Here is a 25,126-nt window from a genome sequence, read left to right as displayed (position 1 = left end):
TGATCTCCAGAGGGGGACAGGGGAGGACAGGGAGGGTCGGGGCACTCATCTGGCCTTCTGTCTGCGGAAAAGCACATAAGCAGACATGGAGGTGGCCTGGAGGTGGAGAGGGCCAGTAACCTAAGACCTAAGCTGAGATACAGACAGTACACATGCACACACACGCACACACGCACACACACACACACACACACACACACACACACACACACACACTCTCTCTCTCTCTCTCACACACACACACACACCCACACACACACACTCTCTCTCTCACACACACACCCACACACACACACTCTCTCTCTCACACACACACCCACACACACACACTCTCACTCTCTCTCACACACACACACACACACACACACACACACACACACACACACACATGCACACACACTCTCTCTCTCTCTCTCTCACACACACACACACACACACACACACACACACACACACACACACACATGCACACACGCACACACACATGCACACACACACACATACACACACACTCTCTCACACACACAGTCACAGACACATTTTTAGAAGTAGCTCAGCTTGGCTGGTTTCAACATCAGGCTGGCCCTTTCTCTTGCTGCACCTCCCCCCACCATCATCACCTCCCGCACGTGCCCAGTTTGGCTGTTTAAACCCTCCTCTCCCACACCCCCTCACAGGCCCGCCCGCCCGCCCGCCCGCCTCAGTAGCTTTGTGTGAGAAGTGTTGAGTTGAGTCACCAGTGCACAGTGGTACAGATTAGCCGGCTAATAATTAACCGTCAACGACAACACTGGTTATTGACAATCTGCTGTCCAATATCAGCCGCAGCCAAAGCAAAGTGTGCTTGTCTGAAACTGTTGTTCCGAGTGTGTGCGAACTGGTAGTGTGTATCACAAAACACCACAAAGTGTAACACTCCTCTCTAATGGAAAAATACAAGATGTGTGGTTTTGTATCAACAATCATGACTAACAATATATTATTATTAGGAATCAGGAAATGTTAAAAAAAGGAAACAAAAAGCTAATGAAATTCTCTTGAAATAGCAATAACTATTCACTATGTTTTTAAAGCTTGTAAGTGGAATGCTTGTGCCTGCTTATATTGAGCCATCCCTGCTTCCTACTTCCTATTTCTGCCTGTTTTCTCCTCTGGTTCAAAATGAATTCCACTGGCATTTTGAACACCTATCACATTATTATATTATTATATCACACTATTCCAGGAGTATTAACTGCTTTTTCCAATCATTTCACACTTGTCTCAATACCATGTCCACTTTTTCAAAACTCTTCACACAGTGGGATTTGCAGACACACACCTCAGAAATGTAGGAAAAATCTGTAGCACATCTTATCCACCCCTAAAATTCCCCATATTCCACAAATATTTTTGAAGGCAAGCTGTTGTCATGACACCAAGAACAAATGTGATCTGTTGGTTTGTCAGTCACAATACTGTAGATACCATTTTTGAGTGTGTCAAATTGACCATGTGTGATCAGTGGTACAGTGGTTAGTATTTGATAGGTGAAAATTCACCCTAGTTACCTCAGGACTCCGGAGCTGCATATAAGTATATTTATTAGACAAACAACAATTGCAATCGGGCTCACTCCCAGCACAAGGCTGAAAGTGAAGCAATGATAAACACATCGCACAAGGTTTATATAGACAGAAGTTGAGCGTTCAGCAGGGATAATCACGTGGTGGATTTCTCACGTCCGAGGCAAGGATGGAAGTTTTGCAAGGTCGGAAGAAGCACAGTTCGACCCTTCTTATCACTTCTGGTCTAAACATGCTCTTGTACATATGCAGACTAAGTGGCACCTAATATTCTAAGTTACACACGCACACAGAAACACAGAAAAGCCATGTTTCTGTTTTCATAAGCACATGATTCATACAAGGAATTAATAATACAAGGCACTTGATTATTATATTCTTAAGTCATTAACAGTGTTTGGAAATTATCTCCATCAGTGTTGTTGAATAGCAAGTAGCTGACCTGGGTTTACAGTAATTCCTGAGCAATGTGAGATGGTATTATAAGTCACTTTGGAGAAATGTTGTAGTTGTTGTAGTTGCATTTTTGGGTCACTTTGTCTCATTGATAGCCCATATACAGCAGTAATAGTGGGAAAATGTCAGGCACATTTCAATGCAAATGCTGTACTGCACCACTTTTGTATAGTTGTATAGTATAGTTGGTAACAAGGCTGCAAACAAACAAAACAAAACCGAAAAGTTTCAGCAAAAATCATAATTAACTGTTATATTTCAAGTGTATAATTTCATTTGTCTGTCAAAATACAGCATCTTTCCATCTACAGTGATCTGAAAACTGAAAGTGAACTGTTTTGAACAGAGTATCTAAATGTCTGAAAATGTCCGGTGGTGAACATTGACTGAGACAGGTATCCATGGATTTCCGAAGAAGTGGTCATTGAATGCATTTTGTATCTTAGCAAAGAAAAAGTATCCACAGTTTAGTTCACAGTTTAGTTCACATATATATATGCTGAATGTGTGAAGTGTTTTGAAAAAGTGTACATGGCATTGAAACAAGTGTGAAAATGATTGGAAAAAAACCGTACAGTGCTAATATGCATAAGAGGAAGTCTACTATCTTCAATAAACTGCCTGTATATAGAAATATATATACAAGTAGTCCCAGTTCAGTTTCACTCAAGTGTACCAGTTCTTTTACACTGACAAGGAATTTCATATGCCAGCATGCAATATTGCTCAATGTTTGTTAGCATTTCAGAGGCAGCAGAAGTAAACACTGTGGCATTGAAATTTGATAGATGTGCTTTGCCAAGAAAAAGATTTTCTTAGAAGACTATGCCTCTGAAAACATTTGGCCACGCTCTTATATTTCTCAGCAAAGTATTTGAAAGTTCATCCTCCCCTTTGTTTATTTTTATGTGCTCAGCAGCTGCTCCTCCTCCCTCTCTATTTCTCTCTGTACTCGAAATGACGTCAAAAGAGAGAACCAGAGAGAGAGAGAGAGAGAGAGAGAGAGAGAGAGATAGACAGACAGAGAGAGAGAGAGAGATAGACAGACAGATAGAGAGAGTTGCACTGCCTAGACCAGGGCTTATGGTTTCAGTTTGTTACCATGGCAGCCGTCCCCACTTCCTGCCAGAGTAAGGCTTCCTGTGTTCATTCATTTTTGTGCGCTTCGGCGGGGGTTACAGAGATATGTTTACAATGCCATAAAAGGCTCCCGTGCTCAAAGAGCAGGAGGGTTTTCCCACTGCCAATAGACTCGCTGGTGTGTGTGTGTGTATGTGTGTGTGTGTGGTGTGTGTGTGTGTGTGTGCCAATAGACTCGCTTTGGGCTGGGACTCGAGTCTACGCATGCATGAACAGGCGTTCCTGAGAAAAGACCATGAGGTTACGCGGAACAGACATCCTTTCCCTGATACACTGTTTACTCATCTGGTTCCCTTCACACGCTATCTGTACTATTTGCATACAGGCGCTCTGACACATTTTGTTCAGAAATTACACAATTGCAGACGTGGCTATGTAGTTTTATAAAACTCAGAAACAGCAATGTTGTATGATCAAATGTCAGAGTGGTTTTCACTTCATCGTGCATAGGTGTATGTCTCTCTCTCTGTGTGTGTGTGTGTGTGTGTGTGTCTTGTGAATGCTCTTCTGGCCAAGGGATTCTGTCGTGGAGACAGGGATTGTGTCATTACATGGCTGCATGTGTATTTTTTGCTCTTGAGCTGCGGTTAGTGCAGAAAGATCACTGAGGCACCGAGCAGGCCGAGGGCTGGGTGTGCGTGGGCCCATCACATTTTCCATTGAGACAAACCCTTTGAGTGCTGCAGCCTTTGGGTAGCAGCTATCCTGTCACCACAACGTGCCTCGAGGGTGACACAGAGAACAGTGCGCACACACACTTCCACTAGCAGTTTGAGTTACTCCATTGCCTTGGAGTATAGAGGTATTTTATTATGATTAAAACCTTCTATGGAGAATATGTCTGCAATAAAGATGCAATGAAAATTGAAATTGAAATGAGTTATAGTGATATTAGTGGTGGGCCACTGTATTAGTATAGCACATTAGTTCTTCTTCTAAACTGTTTGGGCAAAGAGGAGCTAAATGGAAGAACTAAATAAATAGTTCTTAGGTCTTCCGTTTAGCTTTTCTTTCTCTGGACAGTTCATCGCATTTGTTGGAGATTGCTGCAGCCCTTCTTTAGTGTCAGATGGGATGGGATGGGAAGGGCACACACACGCACACGCACACACACACACACACACGCACACGTGCACACACACGTGCACACACACACACACACACACACACTCCCTAGTTCCCCATCTGTGCATGGGCACGCTGCCACCTCCTTCACATTTGGCCCCGTGCAGGAGTGTATCAGTGGCCCCAGCTGTCTCCCCCCACAGTAATGGCATGCCATGAGGTGTGGAGGCCCACGGGGCGAGGGAGAGGAGGTCTGGGACAGGAGCCGGCCTTTCATTCCTCCATCACCTGGTATGAGACACAGAGAGTTGAGTAATCCGCTGGCGTTCAGGCATCTTTATCATATATCATTTCTCTCAGAAACATGTTCGGAGCTGTGATACAAAATCAAGGCAACAAGCCAAAGTGGAGTTATTCAGTGTATGTGTGTGTATCTGAGTGCGTGTGTGTATATGAATCTTTAATGTGTGCGTGTGTGTGTGTGTGTGTGTGTGTGTATGTATGTGCGTGTGTGTGTGTGTGTGTGTGTGTGCGTGCGTGCGTGCGTGTGTGCGTGTGTGTGTGTGTGTGTGTGTGCGCATATGTCTGTATGCACACATGCATGTGGGTGTCCATGTCTCTGTGTGCACTCTATATAGTTTGTTGTCATGGCTGGTAAATGAGACGAGCCCGTCCCCCCACACACACACACTGCTGGTTATTAGTTTCTAGGCCAGTATGTGCAGGGCTTGCACATTTGTTGGTCTTGTGAGGTCCTTTAGCAACTGATGCTAAAAGCGTGGGGAGAGGGGGCAAGACCTAAGAGCGCTGAGCGCACATGTAAAAGGTCACTGGCGTGTGGTTAAGCAAATTCATGACAACTTTTTGGCTTTTACTAGACAGACCATGAGTCTGGGAAGAAACACCAGTTAGAGCATGAGTGACCACAATGTGTCACAACTGGCAGCCACAGGTGCCAATGGTGGGGGGCGGGGGGGCGGGGGGGGGGGGGTCACGAGCACGAGTGCAGGCTTCAGCAAACAGAATACACAATAGATAGCAGAAGAAATGCAGAACGTCCTGGTGTTTCACAGGCCGCCGTTGGCTTCGCCTCTAAGTGTCCCTTCCTCATTAGATAGTGGTGCCAGGCCCCATGACCGTCCTTTCTGTCTGCCCTTCTGCCTGTCTGCCTGTCTGCCTGCCTGCCATCCTGTCTTGCTGCTTGGTTCCTTGGCTGCTTCTGCAGGCATGGGGGTCACCCCTCCACTCGGTTCTCAGGGTCTTCCCAGAAGGTCAGTGTCGAGGGTCAGCGCGGAGCTGATGCACACAGACAGCTGCCCCAGCATGGGACACCTCTCTCTCGCACCAGCCTGTGCAGCCAGCGCGGGGCCTGGACGCCATTAGCAGCAGAGTGGAAGAAGGGCCCTGAAATGGCATCGAAGGCTCATTGGGCTCACAGCTGTATAAATAACTGGCCGTGTGATATTTTAAACAGATCGCCATTCTTCTCTTTCTACTGTGCAGGGGAAGAAACAAACAAAACAAAAACCTGGACAGGCAAAGGAACCACACACACACACACACACACACACACACACACACACACACAGACACACACACACACACACACACACACACGCACACACAGACACACGCACAGTCAGTGAATGCACAAAAGCGACAGTTAACAGCTTCCTAAAGCAGTTTCACCGCACAAACAAAGCAGTTTCATTTCTGTTCTTCACAACAGTTCGAAGAGCGCTGAAGAAGACTAAGAGTAAAATATGAATATAGCTAACCCCTTCCGCCACCCCTTACACAATTTCCCACTCTTGCACAAAACAGCATTATTGCTTCCAAAAGCACTTTGTGTGTGTCGTGACAATAAAGTCACTGCTGTGCAAACAGTGTTCTCACATGCAGTCATCTGACTAAGTGTAACGTCTAAGCAGAGTCGGTTGGTTTCGCGTGTGAAGACAGAAAGCCTAACAGAAGTGAGCTCGCCTCGCCTCCCACCAGACTCTCACTGTGTTTCGGAGTTCCGCGAGCCGGAGACCAGGCCTCAGCTCAGTTCCCGTCCTCTGGGTTTCACTTTTGATGCGCTTAATAGAGCAAAAGTGTCATATGCCGATTGTCACCTGCTCGCTGTGGAGGCCAGGCTAGGCCCCTGCATCAACCCCACAACAGGGCTGCCTACACCACTTCTGAGAAACTAATTTCACCGGAGTCGTAGTATTACTGGAAACGTGATCCGAGAAACTCAAAAGGTTAAGATGCTGGAGCCGGGCTGCGTAGAGAGAATGCATCAGTAGTGACAGATGTAGCAGTGTGGGGTGTGGGGTGTACACTACTGGACTTACTGTGCTGACTGTTCGAACGCCTCCGGTGTGATTTTTTTAGTATCAAACTGAGAAGCCTCCCCAATATAGTGTGGTCTTATCTGCTGTATTGCATCAGACTCTCCTGTCCAGCCTGAACAGTGGCTATGCAAAAATAAATGTTTCATTTGGAATAGATTCAGTCATTTTTTTTTACATAAGGACAGCAACATGTTTCTCTCTCTCTCTCCCTCTCTCTGCCAAGGGTGGACGAATCCTCCCTCAGCTAGAACAACATCGCTCACCAGCCTTCCCTCAAAATATCTCTTTCTTCTTCTCCTAGTGTCTTTTCAGACGCTTCTCTTCTCATGTCCCCGTTCACATTCGGCAGTCGGCAGCGGCGGTGGCAGTCTCAGAAGCGCAGTGTGCACACATCAGAAATCTCTCCTCCGAGGGTGTGCTTCAAACAGCATGTTCCCCCACACACACTACCACTTGCCTACCAACTAGTCCTCCCCTCTTTATCTGCGATCTGTCTGTCTTCTCCGCAGTGTTGTGTGTGTGTCTATGTGTGTGTGTGTGTGTGTGTGTGTGTGTGTGTGTGTGTGTGTGTGTGTGTGTGTGTGCCGAGCAGCTTTTGTGACAGATCCAATTCTCTGGTGGTATCTCTTTGCAGTTACATTTTTATAAACTGAAACAGGTATTGAGCCCTCCTTCCCCCTGATGAGGAGGAAAATAAAAATACAAACCTGTGCAATTTCAGATAAAAAAAATGCTTTGAGTTATACTCAGTATCCGTGTCGTTTCCTGATTTACATTTTTACTTTGGCATGTTGTTAGAACGGCATTTTGAAGGTATCCATCTTTGACCAAAATCGCAGCATGGCAGAGTACGGAATGGAAAATGTGCACTCCTAAAGGTCCATGCAGACTGTGTGCTAGTTTCCTAATAACATACCCCCCCCCCCCCCCCTCGCTGACTGGTGCCCACAAACATTTTCCCTCAGGTTCAGTCACTCTTTGGAATGTGTCACTTGTGCCACTTCCTCATATTACTGTGCCATAAATGTGCTCCTGAGCAAAAAAAAGACCTCCTTACAAAGACTGTCTGAAGTGACTAACTGAATGTTATTTCCAATCTGTCTGGCATTTCTCATTTTGGCCATCTTTATATCAGACAGGAACAGCGCCTGGCCACAAGGTACAAAAGGTGCTCGTGCCTGATCGCAGCCAAGGAAATGGCCACTGGCGTCTTTGCTCAGTAAGGTCCCCCATCTGTTGCACAGCATTATGGGAACAACCAGTCTTGCAGCAGACAGACATTGGGTTTGGGGCATGCTGTCATCATTCCAATTATCTGTCATCCCTCAAGTGACACGTGTGTTTGGTTATCACCCTGGAGATGGTTGTTTTCATTGTACCTCCATTCAGTGCCAGGAAGGAACATGTGCAATGATATACTCGTGTGTGTGTGGCTGAAGGAGACATCGTGTCATCGCATGTCTTAACCATCACTTACTACATAACACAATGATCTGCAAAGGAATGCATTAAGGAATGCATTGTTCATACTGCTAGGGAACATGGTGGTGGTGGTGGTAAAACAGTAGTCGTCTGGTAGGCATTTTCTCACACGGCTTTATACACACAAATCAAGACAACCTGAGGCTGGACTGTTTTGTTTTAAATTTATTACCTAAAAAAGAAAAATGTCCTATCACAAGTCACACTGAAATGTATTGCTTAAGAAAAAAATATATTTAGATATTTTCAATTTTCATTTTTAATTGATTATTTCCATTATATTTCACCAAAAACAAAACAAAACAAAAAATCGGACATTGCAATATTGCAATGCCCTCACCTTGTCCCACGGGAGAAAAAAATGCACAAAGAAATACAGGATTCACAGTTACCATTTTGGTTTTTATAAATTAATACACTCACACATGTGCTACACCGGCCTAGAGCTAAAACATTGTATTTTGTATTTTGACTCTTATTATTTTTCGTCGTTGGCTACAAGAAAGAACAGGCAACTCAAAGGATGTGATCAGAAATCCACCAATAAACTGTTTTGTAAATGCCCCCCCTCCCACCCACACCCCCATGCCCCGAGTCACCCCCTCCCCAAACCTCAAACCTTTTCTGTTTTTTTTTTTGTTTTTTTTAAACCTTTTTGTCATTTGCACACACGTGAGGCACACACAGAGTATATTTCATACATATATAAAAAATTAAATACAATTTTTGGGGAGAAATTGTCTGTTGAAATGTTTTCTGTTGTTATTGTTGTTGTTGTTTGTTTGTTTGTTTGTTGTCATCCAAGGAGCTGGGAAGTGCATGTAGTCTCATGTCCTCTGAGGACTTCTCCATTCAGAGTTAGGGCACTTTGTTGCTATAGCACTACAGCCATAACGCTTTTTTTTGTCAATTTGAAGCTTTCTCAGCTTGGTGTTGGTGGGACTGAGGGGTATAGAAACATAAGACATGAACACAACTGCGAAAGCCCTCAAGCCTCCGAGTCTGACACACAGATCTCACAATATCAGTATTTAAGTCCTTGTGTGAAACCATTTCCATGCGACCTGGTGGAAATACTTTGTTCAGACGTTTAGAATTTCCTTTCCTCTGTTTGTTTTCTGATCGACTGCGAGGGCAAGACTTTTAAGGCACAGAAGCCTTGACATAATATAGACTCCACCTCCTAGAAACATAAATAAGACGTGCCCACATCCTCTGTGAAAACATATTTGACAAACACAGAGAGAGAGAGAAAAGAGAAAGAGAGGATAGGACATCCCAAACATGTCCCCTCCATTCCATACCCCACCCCCAATAGGTCCCATGCGACTCATTTAGTGAAAGATAAGGCCACTTAAACAAAAGACGAGGTTCACCTTCGGGCAGCTAATCTCACACTGCAAACTCTGTTGAGTGCAATCTTGGTATCGTTTTTTTTTTCTCCATCAAATTATTTTTTTCTCATTTTGAATGCAGTTTTCGTAACAGCGTAAAAATAAATCTGGTCCAATATATTCTCTTATTCCCTGTTTGTCCACATGCACACCTTGCTGAAGAACGTTATCTCACAAGTGGAACTTGTTGACAAGAAAAGAAGTCTTCTTTGCCCATGTTCAAAAGAACTATCACCTGCTCCACGTCACAATCCAGGAATGATGCAAGTGAGAAACACACACAGGAGTCCAGTTTTCCAATTTGGTTTGTGATGGAATAAGCATGACGCAGATTCACATGGCATCACTAATCGATAAAATCCTACCCTACAAAAAAGCAGCTCAGCATTTTCTTCACAAATTCATGCATGTGTATCTTCTCTGCAGCACCACATTTTTTCCAGGTCTGTAAATTCTACAAAAGGTCCAAGATAATTCACTCGTTTGCATGCAACGAACCCCCCACCCCACCCCACCCCACCCCACCCCACCCCAACAAAAGTAGCAGCGTAATGTCTAGTCTGTGAAAGGCCTAATTTGATATGTTCTTGAATGGATGGGTGGAGGCACTAGAAATAGAAGCTGGAGAAACTGGAATTTTGTGTCCCTTGTTGTGTACTTTTTCTCCCAATTATATTGAGAGCATGTGAGTCTATAAGGCCTAAACATGGATTGGCAAACACTGTACATTTGGCTGCATCTTTGGGGATGCAATCCACACACGGCTCTTGGATACGCTTGCAATACACCCTTGACAAATGCACCGACTACTGTTTTATTTGGTAGTTCGGAGATCGTCTCCTCGAGAACGTGTGATGACTGCGGGAAAAAAGTGGCATAATGTTACAGTCCACATTTACCAAGTGAAGTGGTCATAAAAGAGTAGTGAGAGTGTGATTTTGGAGCCAGCCTAAATAATGAACTACAGTAAACTTGGGCCACACTTGAGTTCATTTACTCGGTCATCCACAAAAATGCATACACCCACATGCATGCAAACAAAACACAAACCACATCCACCCACTCTACTCAGCTGATTAAACTACTACCATGGTTTACAGAGGTTGTGACTTTACAGTGAGAAACAAGAGGACATACTTGAGGACATGATCTCTTGAATTAATGAATTAATGAATGAATGAATGGATAAACAAGTGACCTAGAGAAAACATAAATTACAGTACTGAAGTAATCCATTTTTTTCCAGGACTTGAGCCAAGCCATTTTGGGAAACTGTTTTCTTTGAAAACAGCAGATAAAAAAAGTGAAGAAAAAAAAATAGACGATTTTCTCTCTTTATATATATATGTATATATATATTCAAAGGCATTGATTTTACAACCCTCGGGCATGACATTTATTTCTTTATTCATTTTAATTATAAATGGTTTTTATTTATGACCTGTGTCTCTGGGGTTTCCTTTTGAGATTTTTAGATGGAAAACATGCATTTCCTTCTGTCTGTTCTTGTTGTCATCTCAAGTCGTGGCCAAAGAAGGCTACTTCCACTCATTCACACTTCCAACCAGCCACTGAGACGAAATCATAGATATGTGCAAATAAAATACCTTTCACCTGTATGAAAACCTGAATGCTTTGTGAACAATGCTACATATTTCCTTAGAAAAAATACGTTCTGAAACTGAAAAACAAAAAGAAAACCCTTTAAGAAATAACACGACTCTGGTTGGTGAACTGGAGACTGTAAATGCCCATTCTGAAGGGTGTATGACAGCAGGACTGAGAGCCTGTCTCTTAGTCTGTTCAGCACACTGACAGTCCAGTTTAGCAGTGTGAGTCTCAATCCAGAGTTCTCCGTGGAAAGCTAGAAAAACAAACCAACCAACAAACAAAAAAGAAAATACACCAAGTCCGCTATGCTCAGTTTTCTTCTTCTTCCTCCTCCTCTTAGGACGGCAGGAACGCAAGTGTCCTGTCTTTGTCCAAAACATTTGTCTTGTTTTGATTTTTCTGTCCCCACAAAAGTCAACAAAAGCAAAACATTCTTCTGAGTGCCCAACAAGTCTTTAGACACAAGGAGAGGTGAGGAAAAAAAGGCTTCCTCATTCTCCTCCTTCTCGTTTCCATGCCGATCGAGTCCACATCCTCTCAAAACAAACATCCCATCCGTATCCTTAGTCCTGCTCTTCCTCCTGCTTTTATGCCATGACGTACTCCGGCTTCATGTCCGCCTTGACGTCGGGCTTCCACACCGAGTCCTCGAAGTCCAGGTCCATGGAGCCCTCGCTGGACATGCTGCTGTTGCTGTTGCTCCGGCCCGCCTTGCGGTTGGGAAGCCAGTGGTAGGGTGCGCGCGAGTCACGCCGGGCCTTCCGGCGCAGACGCTTCTGCTGCATGAGCAGCTGCAGGCGCTCCACCTTGCAGCGCGTCGCCCGGTTCTCCGTCTGACGGATCCGCTCGCCTGCAGAACAGCAAAAGAATGAGGGAGGGAGGGAGGGAGGGAAGGAGGGGAGAGAGAGAGAGAGAGGTAAAAAAAAATACACGTTAGCGAGGGAACCAGACATATCATCATTCATAGCATCATCAATCTTTAGTGAGTAACCCCATTTTCAATGTAAGTGTTGTGCAACTGTGATTTTTGGGTTGTTTTGTTTAGGGGAGGGTGGTGGTGAGGGAAGAGAGGGTCAGGGCTAGGAGCAGAGCTACAGTGGAGCTACAGTGGAGCCTGGTCAGTGGAGCCTGTTCAGTGGAGCCTGGTCAGTGTTATCTAAGGCCAGACACGCAGGACAAATAAAAACACTGGAGATATGACACTGCTGCTCTTAAACAGAGACACCATGCCTGAGAATTCCCTGTGTTCGCAACACTCACTTACTCTGCTGAACTACACACACACACTGCCCTGAACATCAGAGTTTGTACCCTGACATTCCGTCACCAGGCTCGGTCAGATAAAAAGTGTTCAGGGGAGGACTGAGCCTTTCAGATACCACAGAGTTAAATCAGAAGCTCTTGCAGAAGCACAACCACACACACACACACACACACACACACACACACACACACACACACACACACACACACACACACACACACACACACACACACACACACACACAGAGCAGCATGCACCACTGCAGTGCAATCTGTGCTTTCCCTTTTGCAGACAATGAAGGCTCCCACTCACCCCAACAGGCCCCCAAAGCAATACTAAATGCATTTAGAGCCGTTGATGTGCCTATGGAACCCAACCCCTCTAGGGAGAGTCTCCCTTTATGCCACCCACTAAGATCTGGCCACTCTACCCCCACCCCTCCAACACAACCTTAATTTCATTTATAAATAAATTCAGCAGTTTCCAAGGAAGAAGGCAACCACAATCTATTAGCCAGCTCCATTAGAATCTATCCAGGAATTAAATAATTAAATATAGGGCTAGAATGTCAATAATCCAAAGCATGGACCATCCTTCACTCACACACACACACACACACACACACACACACACACACGATCGCACATAAACACACACATACACACGTCTGGGCACACAAACACACAAGCAGCAGCAGCAGTAGCTCTTAACATGGATCGATGGCAAATTAAAAAGACCTATTGATTAAACCTTAGCTCTAGTGCAGCCATCCATCTCCAGGCGAGGACACTGCTATTGGCTTTCAATAGAAAATGCAAGCGAATGGAAATTGTAAGCGAACAGAGCCTGTCCTTCCCCCTCCACCCCACCTCACTGCACCCAACCCTACACCCAACCCTACACCCCTTCTCCATCTCTCTCCCTCCCTCTCTGTCCCTCTTTCTCTCTCTCTTTATTGCTGCGGCTTCCTGCTCCACAACCATTGAACCCCCACCAGCCCTGCTCTACCCTTCAGCCCCCCCCCCAGCCCCCCTCTCCTGCGGAGCCCGGCAGCCCTCTGAGACAGGCAGGCGTGGAGCTGCGGGAGGGACCTGCTCTGGAATTTCACCCCCTGAGTTTAGGGGTGGAGGAGGGAGAGTTGAGGGCCCGGCGTGGAGTGGCCCAATCAATTTGACCCTTCCCCTTCCCATCAGGCTTGTGTTCTGTGGAGCTCGATTTGCCCTCCTTCTTCTAATTAGCCTCCTTTTTCTCTTCTCTTTTACGCTTTTTTTTTCTTTGTTTCTTTCTTTTTTTTTGTGCAGAGCATGAAAGCTCTACCACCGAAACCAGGCTAAAATTGACAGAGCGTGCTAAACGTCGATGCTGATGGTGTCAAAAACGGGGAGAGCAGGGAGGTCCGCTCTGGGTGCCAGGCAGTGGATGAGTCATATCGATGCTGCTCTCTACATGAAAATAAAATTCACGTCAGCCCTGTGTGTCAGCTGCGATCAGTGGGAGAGGCAGAACCAGGGGGAAGGCGTCTGGCTCCTCGAGCCTCACAGCACAAAACCACAGCCTCGAAGGGCTGCCAGCTCTCGCCACGCTTGCATCCTCGGAGGGGTCTTTGTTTGCTTTCAGCCTTTTCTCCCCTCCCAACCCAACCCTACTCCCCCTCCCAACCCACCCCTACTCCCCCTACCGCTATCAGCAGAGTAGCTACAAGGCCGGCCTGATAGCGCGAGGAGGAAGCAGCGCATGAAATGCCTCTCTCCGACACGATTTCCCCTCACGTGGGGATGGCTGCTGCTGCAGCTAATGTCGCTATCGCTGCTGCTGCTGCTGCTGCTGCTGCAGCTAATGTCGCTAACGCTGCTGCTGCTGCTGCTGCTGCTGCATACTGAGTCGTCTCCTTCAGCTGTCCTTTAAATTATCCTCACCACAGCCATGGCTGGGAATCTAGGCCAGCTACCCTCATCTCCCATCTCAGAAAGCATTCCGCTGGCTGGAGGGATTGAGCAATGAGAAAAGATAAAAAACACACTCATGGACACATAAACACACACACACACACACACACACACACACACACACACACACACACACACACACACACAAACACATGGAAGGGAGACTGGGCTCTGGGACAGGATTTTTAAGAAAAAAAGAGTAAGGGTAGCTCATTAGGACAGACAGAGCACAGCACCTCTGCTCATCCACTTTAAAAACTCAGCCATGGGCTCATGAGGAAAAACACTCAAGACGTTCCTGCCAGGATGCTGCCAGGTCTCTCCCTTGTTTGCCCTCTGTAAAGTGTTTGCGGTGGAGTGCGAGAGCTGGTTCAGGTGGCGTCACCCTCCCAAACGGCCTGGCACCGCCCGTGCCCACAGGAGAGCCCTCGACCCCATCCTGAGGGCTTGGCATGGCTTGCCAGGAGTGTGGGAATGTGCTGGGAGCAAAGCCTTACCAAAGCTAACCTTCCCCGCTGTTGTTTTGCGCACGCTAGCGGCACTACCGTCACAGCCTATCCAGGCCCTCGTGATGAATGCCGTGCCCTGAGGGGGACTCCGGCACTATGTTTATTGCACAGGGCTATTATTAGCTTGAGGCCGGAGCGAGCGGCTGTGCCGGGGGTTGGCCTGGCCTGGCCCCCTCGGCTTTCCTGCGGAGCTGCCGGGGCTGACGCAGACTGAGGGCAGGCTGCCTCAGGGACAGCGAGCTGGGCCACGCATGTGCTGGGTGGGGGGCTGGGGCAAGGACAGGAGGCGGAGGAGGTGGAGGAGGAGGAGAGGGGTTACCAGGAACAAAGGCAGACGCAAACGCACCACTTTCCACCCCGTTTATCGCACGTAGGTTCTCAAAACAAAAAGAGAATAAAAAAAACACCCATTTCTCGATCAGTGTCCTGATCGTGTTGAGCAAAACTGGGCAGAGGAGAAAAGAGAGGAGGCTCAGATCACTGAAGAGAAATCTGTTGGTAATACCTACTGTCAGAACTAAACATAGTGAAGCAGCTTTCAGCTGCTATGCTGCTCAGCTCTGGAAACAACATCCTTATGACATCAAAGGTGCTCCAAATGTAGCCGGTTTTAAATCTAGACTTAAGACCCAACTGTTCTCAGATGCTTTTTCTTATCGAGTGATGTTCTATTAGCCTTCTGTTTGATCTTTTATTTTTCTATGTTCTTTTAACTGCACTTCTACCCTTTTTAATCTCACATTGTTCTATGTTCTTTTATCTGCTCATATGTAAAGCACTTTGAATTACCAATGTGTATGAATTGTGCTATATAAATAAACTTGCCTTGCCTTGCCTTATGTAAGCTCAATGAATTAGCTTTAGGTCACGAACAAGGAAAACACCCGGAGTACACACAAGCAAGAAGCTCCACTCTCAGCAATCTAAAAAAAACTCTCTCCACCCTCCACCCCTCCGGTCGGCAGAGTCCCTATATCAACGCTGCACTGTCTGTCCGAGCAATGTGCTGCAGTGTCCTCAGCGCGCACACACACACACACACACACACACACACAGCTCTTTCAAATGCCCCAGCTAATGCATGAAGCAGCCGTAGGCAATGACAAGCTGCACAGGCTAGCATGAAAGGACAACACTATGCTAGCTCCTCCCCTGCAGTGCAGCTGTTGGATCAATGCAAAAGATATACACCTGGCACTGGGCTCCCTTCCTCCACCTCCCCTCACCCATCCTCTCTCTGAATAAAGTGCACTGACGGGGCTTCCAGAAGAGCCACGACAAAAAAAACCCACTAAAGACGCATTTCCACAAGGATATATCAAATGCGACTGTGACTGCACCGCAGAACTGTCGGCCGTGTCGTTGCATGTCGTCAACTATGCAGTTAGCCAAACACTTACAAAAGAAAAGGTTTGACTCACATTCAACCAGCCAATAAATATCATCTAACAAGGCACAGGGCCGTGATTCTCTAACGGCAATGACCCACTGACATTCTGGCACGTATAGGAAGACAATACACACTCCGCTATTAAAACATGAATCAGTCGATGTTCAAAATGAGTTGATGGTGCCCCTAAAAAAGGGTCAAACCACACAAGTCACAGTGCTTAGTGTGGGAGCAAAGAGGGAGAGGGGGGGGGGGGGGGGGAGAGATAAGCATCTCCACAGCAGGTACTACCAGGAATCCAAACAGCTAGTGAGTTTTCCACATGAGTCTTAAAAAAATCAACAGCAGGAAACAAAACAAAAAGCAGCTATCGAAAATAAGCGTGCATCTTCTGGATTAAGGTGGACCCAAGCAAAACTGCTGCCTTTAGCACACGGGTTGCCATGTGGTGCTAAGCCAGGGTAAAAGCAATGGCCGAGAGACAGCGAGGCTGATTTATGAATAAATCAATGTGGCGGTCATCTCGGCCTCCAGTAGCATGTCCGCCAGGCCGAGCCTGGGGGGGTGGGGGAGGGTGGGGTGGGTGTGGGTGAAAAACAGCCAGGCAGCAGATACCAGGGAGATTAAATGAGATTCCCTCCCCATTGATCCCTTAAAGATCCGCTTAATTAACAGTCGTCTCCGACCGGTTGTTTGTGTTGTTTGTTTGCCTTGAAGAGTCTGGCGATCAGACTGCGCTGTTTGTTTGGCATTAGGGGAGCGCTTCTGGAGGAACACAGGGGCTAGGGCCCGCGAGGGGCCACTAGATCCCAGATCAGTGGTTTTCTCTAAGCTCACCGTAAAGATTATTTTTTCCGCACCAAAGTCCACCGAGTTGTCAAACAACATTTCCCCCTCGAATGCTGGAGGGATGTTTCCAAGCAACAAGACTGGAGTCTATGCTTGCATGTACCCCATTAGAAGTATCCCGTGCTGCATTGTGGGAAGCGCATGAGAAAGACAGGTAGGGCCACAGCACTGGCTACCCAGCAGGAACGCATCACTCTCACAGATCTGGGAACAGAGCCAGTCAAGCCACAGGGTAAACACGAGCTAAGGGTGGGCACTGCGCACAGGGCAGCCATTGTGCTCGGCCATCTGGATCCTGTGTTCGTGGAGGCCAAGGGAGGAACCAGACAAGTAGTCAAATGCAACATCTCCATCTTGACACATAAGGAAAGGGCATCAATGGCCCTGCAGGGAGTGGAGGGTCTCCAAAAGCCCCAGATTTACATATTTGAAGCAGTAAAGGCCACCTGACGCGGTTCACCACAGCCTCTATCCCCCCTTTCAGAAGGGGAGAGGGATGTACTGAGGCTCAGCGGTGCACCGACGGCAGCCAGTGGCTCTCAACATGTGTGCCGACAGACGAGCTACACCGGGGGGATGAATTATTCACTTTGCCCCGGCTGGGCAGGTCAAGGTACCAGTGTGAGGGGCAGGAGACATGGGGCCTGCGGGCACATCGTGAGGAAGCCACAGACGGCGTAAGCTCCGAGCCAGCGGGGACGGACGGCTGCTTCGAGGAGGGGACAGGCGGAGGCATCTGTGAGCCGGACAAAAGAAACAGGGCTGGGCTGCTGGGCTGGAAGCAGAATGTACACAGCAGCGTTTGCTTTGGGGCGGATTAAGCAAGCAGCGAGAGGAATTTCAACATTCCCAGCCCCGTCTCGTCCTCTCCGTACCCTGCCTCCGAAACACCAGCCCCACCCGGTCAACCAGTCTCCAGCTAGAATAACCCCCCCACCCTGCCCCCCCGCTCCCCAAACCTAAACTAAACTAACCCAACCTGACAGATAGTGGAGAGGCGAGAGGAAGGAAGAGAATGAACTGCGCCCCTCCCTGTTCGTCCATCCATCCACCCGTCCATTCGTTCGTTTAGTGTTTTTTTGTTCCCGTTCCCCCCCTCTGTTGAAACAGGCAGCTGCATCGGGGAGAGGGCCTAAAAGCCCTCTCTAATCCCCCTGGCCTGGAGGCTCTCTCTCCCCTGACTCCACAATGGCCCAGCCTGCTAACCCTCATGGCTGCCTGTTCATATGGCGCTAACAAAGGACCTGGACTGAGCAGGAGGGCAGGGAGATCCCACAGAGCGCAGGAATTCAGCTAACAATTAGCCCCCCCCTAACCCCTTTACACCCCCGTCCCCAGCCTACCCACACCCACTGCACCCCTCCCCCTCTTGCCGGCCCCCAACCCAACCCCGGCCCCCCGCACAAAGGCCATTGCTTGTCATCGCCAAAGGTCTTGCCAAATCAGGGGGAATCATTGGCTTTCAAGTGTCCTGGGATTGAAGGCTCCTTTCTGCGCCACTCTTCTCCCCATTCAGGCGCAGGAGGGGCGCTGAAGGGTAAAGGCGCCTCGGAGGTAGAGCAGCCCGGTTGACATTTGCAAAAAAAAAAAGGAAGACAAAAATGTCTGAACGCGCTACAAAAAAACCCTGCAAAACATGAGCAGTTTGTGCAGCTCTTCAGGTTCAGTGGGTTGCTGCTGATAACAAAAAGCTTGTGGGTTTTCCCAACATTTAGTTAATTTAACTACAGAACTGAAGAAAGGCTCTGTGTGTCTGCGGCTGTAGCTGCTGACTGCTAACAAAGGAGAGGCCTTGCTTACTTTTTTTACTCCTAAACTAGCAAGCAGGACCCCGGCAGCCCGGTCCAGCTCCATGATGGCTCGCTAGCCTCTCCCCCCGCCGTGGAGGAAGCACTAATTAATCTGTGGGCAGTAGCTGGCCGGATACAAACAATGGCTTTTATGAATGGATGCTTGGTGTGTGAGTGTGTGTGTGTGTGTGTGTGTGTGTGTTTTCTCTCTCTCTCTCGCTGCGCTCTCTGTGCCTTCCCAGCACAATGTGCATTCTTCCAGCGCTCATGTTTTTTGTATAAATCTATCTATTTAAAGGCCAAAGGAAAACAAGCAGTCATTGAGTCACTGGACTGGGCTTGGAACGCCTCAATGGCTTTAGCAGACAGAGAGGGCCGTGGAGTTTTGGACGGCCTGAGTGGAAAGAGTGGGAAGGCCCACTGACTGGAAGAGAGGAGGGTGGGGGCGGGGGGGGGGGGGGGGGGGGGGGGTGGAAAGAAAGGCAGAGCTGGAGGGGTGGCCAAGGGGCGGGGGGGTTCTGGGTTAAGAAAACACACAGGCACCATTTCACATTCGGTTTTTCACATGATGCATGTGTTATTTCTTTCAGGACGGAACAGAAGAAGAAGAAAAAAAATCACATCAAAACAAAGCAAAAGGGATGAACAATCTGTGCGCGCTTCTTGTCAAAATAGTTGACTCATAAGCAACGCAGTCAGACCGAATGCCCAAAAATGGAAAGCACCACTGCACTGTTTGAACAAGCAGAAGAGAGAGCTTTGATAAATAATATCAAAAGGCCTTTTAATCATCCGTTTAACGTTCCACCGCAGCAGCAGCTCTCCAAACTATGATTCAATTTCCCACTAAACAGCGAAACAGCAGCCGCAGTGGCAGCAGACACGAGACTGTGAATGTTATCTTCACTATCAATCTGCTGCACCCTTTGCTGCCTCCACAGGCTCAGTAGCCCAGCAGCCCCGCCACCCCTAACCCCTCCACCCCCATCTGCCCTTTCAAAGGAAAACCTACACCCTCAGCTGCGCTCGAAGAGACAGACCTGGGCCTGTAACCTGCAGCGAGTGAGCGACTGAAGCCTGACAGAACAGGTCTAATAGGAAGGTGGAACCAGATTCTCCAAGGTGGGTCTCTCTCTCTCTCTCTCTCTCTCTCTCTTTTTCCCTGCTCCTCGCCTCTCTCTGGCCAACTCATTTGTATTTCTCCTCCGCCCTTCCTTCAAACTCCTTTGCCATCACTATAAATGTCTCTGGCGATCCATGTCCCTCACTCCTCATCAGTGGCCTTGCCCATCATCGCCTGACCGTGCCCTGGAAACCTAATTCAGGACAGCGCAGCACAGCCTATTTCCACATGACAAAACACCAATCAAATTGCCGTATGGTATTTTATAGCACCGTTTCTGATCACAAATCTCCAGTTCACCCAAAATTCACCATCAACTGATCAAAATGATTTCCTCGACTATGAACAGATGGGGTTGCCTTTTAATAATACAAGCTCTGCAGCCATCATGGCAGTAATGGATGGGGTTGACTATTTCTCCAGCTTTTAACTACGCAAGAAGTGTGCAACCGTAACCCCATAGCCAACAGAAGAGGAGCATCTCTGAGGAGGCAGTGTGCAACCGTACCCCATAGACAACAGAAGAGGAGCATCTCTGAGGAGGCAGTGTGCAACCGTACCCCATAGACAACAGAAGAGGCGCATCTCTGAGGAAGCAGTGTCGCGGTGGGAGGTTTTACTCACCGGTAGACTTGCACATGCGGACCTGGCTCTGGCACTGCACCAGAGGGTGGAGGCTCGCCCGGGTGCTGCTGGGCACCGAGGTAGTGGAGAGGCCCGGGGCGAGGGTGGCAGCCGGGGGCGAGGGCGGGGGTGAGGGCGACGGAGAGCTGGGCCCACACTGGGTCTGGTAGCGTAGCTGGGTGAGGGAGGGGGGCATCCCCTGGTAGTGCCGTGTGGCGCTGAGGAGGTCGTTCAGGATCTGCAGGATTGTGCCGATGTCCCGCCGGGGACGTCCAGTGCTGTCCTGACAGTTAGGATGCAAAGTGCCTGCAGGGGCGAGACGTGAGACGTGAGACGTGAGACGTGAGAGGTGAGAGGTGAGACGTGAGAGGTGAGAGATCTATAGGTTCTCTACCACACAAAAACAAACACCAAACTGAAACGATACACAGTGATCTCCCATAGGACTAAACAGCTTCAATTTTGGAAGTGTGTTTCAAATGTCTTGTCTTCAGCATTTATGCAATGTCAAATGTTAATGGTTCTACATATACAAATACAACTTAATTGAATTGAACATTGCTAACCCTGAGGAAGTAAGTAAATAACAATTCAGGTCAATGAGATGTTTTGCACAAAAAGCAGCCGATGGCTGCGATGACAAGGGACGCCAGCTTAACTACATTCTTTTTACCTGAAAAAGTCCCAGAAAAAACCCCGGGAGCATGGTTGACGAAACTTTCGATGATGGCCCCAGGCTTCCGTGAGCGTGATGAGGGTGTAGAGCTGCTGCTCGGGCTGGGGCTGCTGCTGCTGGGGCTGGGGCTCTTAGCTGTGCAGTTGGCCTAGGAGAGAGAGAGAGAGAGAGAGCAGAGAGCAAGAGGTCAGTCATCACTACCTCATGATCACTGGTTTAAATCCATATAGCCAATAACTACTGATTACTGATATAGAACACCTGAACCTTCGATCACAGACAAAGTGAGGTCGACTACCATGGTTGGGTCAAACCTAGGGCTGATAGTGGGCTGGAAGAAGCCCCAGGCAAGAGTATCCATGGCTAAAGGGGCGCCGATAAATGTGTCATTTAGGCTGCTATGGCCGGAGGGCCCCTGTTGAGGAAGCCTTAGGCAATAACCTTTTCTGCCTATGAGAACTGTTTGCAAAGGTTTAGCATGTAAGTGGCAAATTTCTACAAGTTTTTGTGTCTGGATTTGTGATGTGTGTTAGCTAATGGTAGCTAGTTTGTCAGCCACATGGAGGAAGTCGGTACAGACAAATGCAGAAGGCAATTAAATGTAATTACTCATGCATAAACACACTTGTGTGCCTAAATGACCAAGTAATAAAGAAAAGATTAAGAGCTGTAATGGTTGTAATGCTTGTCTGGGGCTCACCTCTGGGCAGGGGGCTGCAGGGCTGGGGAGGGTTGTACTGGGGGTCGGGCTGGGGGTGCTGGAGCAGGCAGTGGCAGCCTGGTGGGAGCGCAGGAGGCTGGGGGGCAGCGGAGAGGAGCGGGCCTGGGCCTGTGGACTACAGTGGCCCGTGGAGGCCGGGTGGGTGTGGGGGTACATGGAGGCCACCGGCGACTGCATGGACGTGGAGGGGGTGAAGGCCGGCGGGCTTGGGGGCGCTGGGTGAGAGTGGAGGAGGGGAGAGTGGGCATGGGCATGGGGGTGGGCATGGGGATGTGGATGAGGGTGGGGGTGGTGAGAGGTCCGGGGGATTCCGCTGCTGCTGCTGTTGCTGCTGCTGCTGCTAGTCCCTGATGCCCCCAGTGACGGTCCCGCGGTGGCGTCGGGCCCGTTGCGGGAGATCAGGTGGCGGTGCTGCAACTGCTGCCCGGCGGAGTGCTGCGCCGCCAGCTGCAGCTGGACAAACATCATGTGGTCGCCCACGCGCAGGGCCAGGGTCAGGGGAGAGCGGCCAGACAGGAAGTCACTGACCTGCACAGAAGAAGCGGAGGAGATAGGATTTAACATCACAGCCCCATTATCAGCGATTCTTTCAGTTCACAACATCAACAAAAAACGTGCATTTTCAATTTTACAAATGAATGCAGAAAAACAAGAAGGGTGAGTGTGTGTGTGTGCTTTGCTGACACACACACACACACACACACACACACACACAGAGGACACACACTCGCCCACACCCCGGAGTCGCCTCCTTTCCTACCCACACCCCGGAGTCGCCTCCTAAAGCCGCCAGGCCTGAGTCTGAACTTGGCTATTCAGCACTCGCACAAAGGACAAACTTCTGTCTGGCCCCGGGCCTGTGAAACCAGGCAGACGCACAGGATGCGGGCCCACTCACTCCGCGCTCACATAATACCCGATTGTTCTGCTGGCTGCCTGTGGCGGATCAGGAAAGGTTGCCCATTTTAGGAGTGCCCCGAATGGAAACGGGAGCCAATCACAGGAGACTCTGACCCCTCTCGAATGCAGGACGAGAGGCCGCAAAAGAGGACTTGCCTCAACATGGTTTCAGTGGGGGTGGAGGGAGGAAGACGTGCAAGAACAGTTTCCCTCTTGTCCTGTCTCTCAGCCCAGCCCCCGGACCCGCTTTGTTGGCGTTGCCACTTGTCGGGGGTGGCGAGGAAGGGGGAATGCATTCACGAGTCAGAAAAGCTGGATAAAAACGCTGCAAAAAGGCACTCAAGTAATTGCAAATCATTTCCGCCCAAAAAAAAAAAACACACACACACACACACACACACGAGCACCGGGTGAGCACTAAGGGTCTGAAGCACTGCGACTACACACACACACACACACACACACGAGCGCCAGGAGAACACTAAGGGTCTGAAGCACTGCAACTACACACACACACACACACACACACACACACACACACACATGAGCGCCGGGTGAGCACTAAGGGTCTGAAGCACTGCGACTACACACACACACACACACACACGAACGCCAGGAGAACACTAAGGGTCTGAAGCACTGCGACTACACACACACACACACACACACACACACACACACATGAGCGCCGGGTGAGCACTAAGGGTCTGAAGCACTGCGACTACACATGGAGGCAATTTTGTGCAGCGGATGGGGGTCACACACAAACAACATTGAGTGAACCGGAGACAGCCAGGGGCATTTCCTTCCTATCCATGAGTCTTTGAAGTGCGCCTGTGCCTGTTGACCTGATAGTAACCCCCTGAATCATCATGAGTTGCCCTCCATCCCTTTCAACCCCCCCCCCCCCCCCCCCCATCACCACCACCTCATCTCTTTTTTTCCATTGACCTCCGGCTCTCCAAAACTCTCGTGACCTTTGCGTGTTCGCCGTCTAATAGCTAATTGACAGAACGCACATGACTGTTTGCCAAAACACCTAAAAACCGCACTTGCCCTGAAAACCCACTCTTCTTCACTCTGCGATCATAAATACGAATATAAAAGTATATGAAAAATGACTAAAAGGGTGACTGACGAGCCCATTTGTTTTGAGTGAAACCCTCGCAATATCAGCGATGAGACAGGGGCCATGAGTATGCAGGGAAACTCCATGTGTAAAAGGTCACCCCTGAGTAGTGGGCAGGTGTTCATGCTGGGGACTGACTGACAGCTGTCACGCTGCTCAACATGGCTGCTTGACAGTTGAAGGCAAACAGTGCATGGTATCAACATGAAGCTTGAAGCGGTGTTGTGCTTGATTTGCTTTGCTTGGCTTTGCTTTGCTTTGCTTTGCTTTGCTTCTCTTTCCTCCTCCCCAATCCACTAACCACAGAAACACCCTTGGCGGTCCTAAACTTGGCTAGCGCTTGCTGAATGAAACAGCAGCATGGTCATGTGTGCATGTATGTGTTTCTATTGTGTGTGTGTGTGTGTGTGTGTGTGTGTGTGTGTGTGTGTGTGTGTGTGTGTGTGTGTTTGTTTGTTGGGGGTGTGATGAACAATCCCCCCCTCCCCTGATTGGGTGGTGTGGACTCATGGCCACAGAAGGGATATTCATCCAAGCATGCTGAACCTCCCCACCCCCACCCCCACCCAGTGTCAGACCCCACATTAGACTCACTGATGAGCTTCTTCTTCACAGCCCCCCCCCCCCACACCTTCTCACCCTTCCCAACCCCCTCAAATGGAGTTGTCAAGTCTGGCCAAAGCGTCTCAGTGAGTCACCCAGAGAGCCCAGGCACCCAGCCCACATAATGAAAAGGCCAGCTTCAGCTCCAGCCTCAGAGAGTGAGGAGCGAGTGAGCAGCGAGCGAGAGTGAGTGAGCGAGAGCGTCTCACAAGGCTGAGCGACTGTGAGGCAGAGTCTGGGGAGTCTGTGGAGACTTTACCCATCGCTTCCATCTGTCTGAGTCACAAAGGATCCATCAACACTCCACCCACCACAGCTTCTCTTTATGTAAAATACAGAGGAGAAACATGAGAAGACGAAAGAAAAAAGAAAAGGATGGGAAAAAGAGAGTGCCCACCCGCCCATAAAATTAAACAGACAAAAGAATCCCTTTTTGGACTCGTCTTCATTGCCCATCATCGTCATCATCATAATAAAAGTTCACCATTCCTCGGGAATGAAAGAGTCGGGACTTAGTGCTGTTTTTGACACACACAACACATCTCGTCTG

General features: G+C 48.6%; 1 protein-coding gene across 1 annotated transcript in view; it reads right to left on the bottom strand.

The window, feature by feature from the left end:
• Positions 1 to 8,197: 8,197 nt before the first annotated feature.
• midn (midnolin) overlaps positions 8,198 to 25,126 on the bottom strand; it is a 28,546-nt gene continuing 11,617 nt past the window's right edge. Inside the window, exons 5-8 of the mRNA XM_012821876.3 lie at positions 21,924 to 22,472; positions 21,221 to 21,371; positions 20,548 to 20,853; positions 8,198 to 11,902 (exon numbers count right to left, since the gene is read on the bottom strand). Coding sequence (XP_012677330.1) covers positions 11,640 to 11,902; positions 20,548 to 20,853; positions 21,221 to 21,371; positions 21,924 to 22,472 — 1,269 coding nt within the window. The 3' untranslated portion in view covers positions 8,198 to 11,639. The remainder of the gene's footprint in view (positions 11,903 to 20,547; positions 20,854 to 21,220; positions 21,372 to 21,923; positions 22,473 to 25,126) is intronic.

This window comes from Clupea harengus, chromosome 10 (genome assembly GCF_900700415.2).
Source record: "Clupea harengus chromosome 10, Ch_v2.0.2, whole genome shotgun sequence".
In the NCBI taxonomy this organism is placed as follows: Eukaryota; Metazoa; Chordata; class Actinopteri; order Clupeiformes; family Clupeidae; genus Clupea; species Clupea harengus.
Note: the sequence above shows the minus strand (reverse complement) of the source record. Positions and strands in the feature narration are given on the sequence as shown.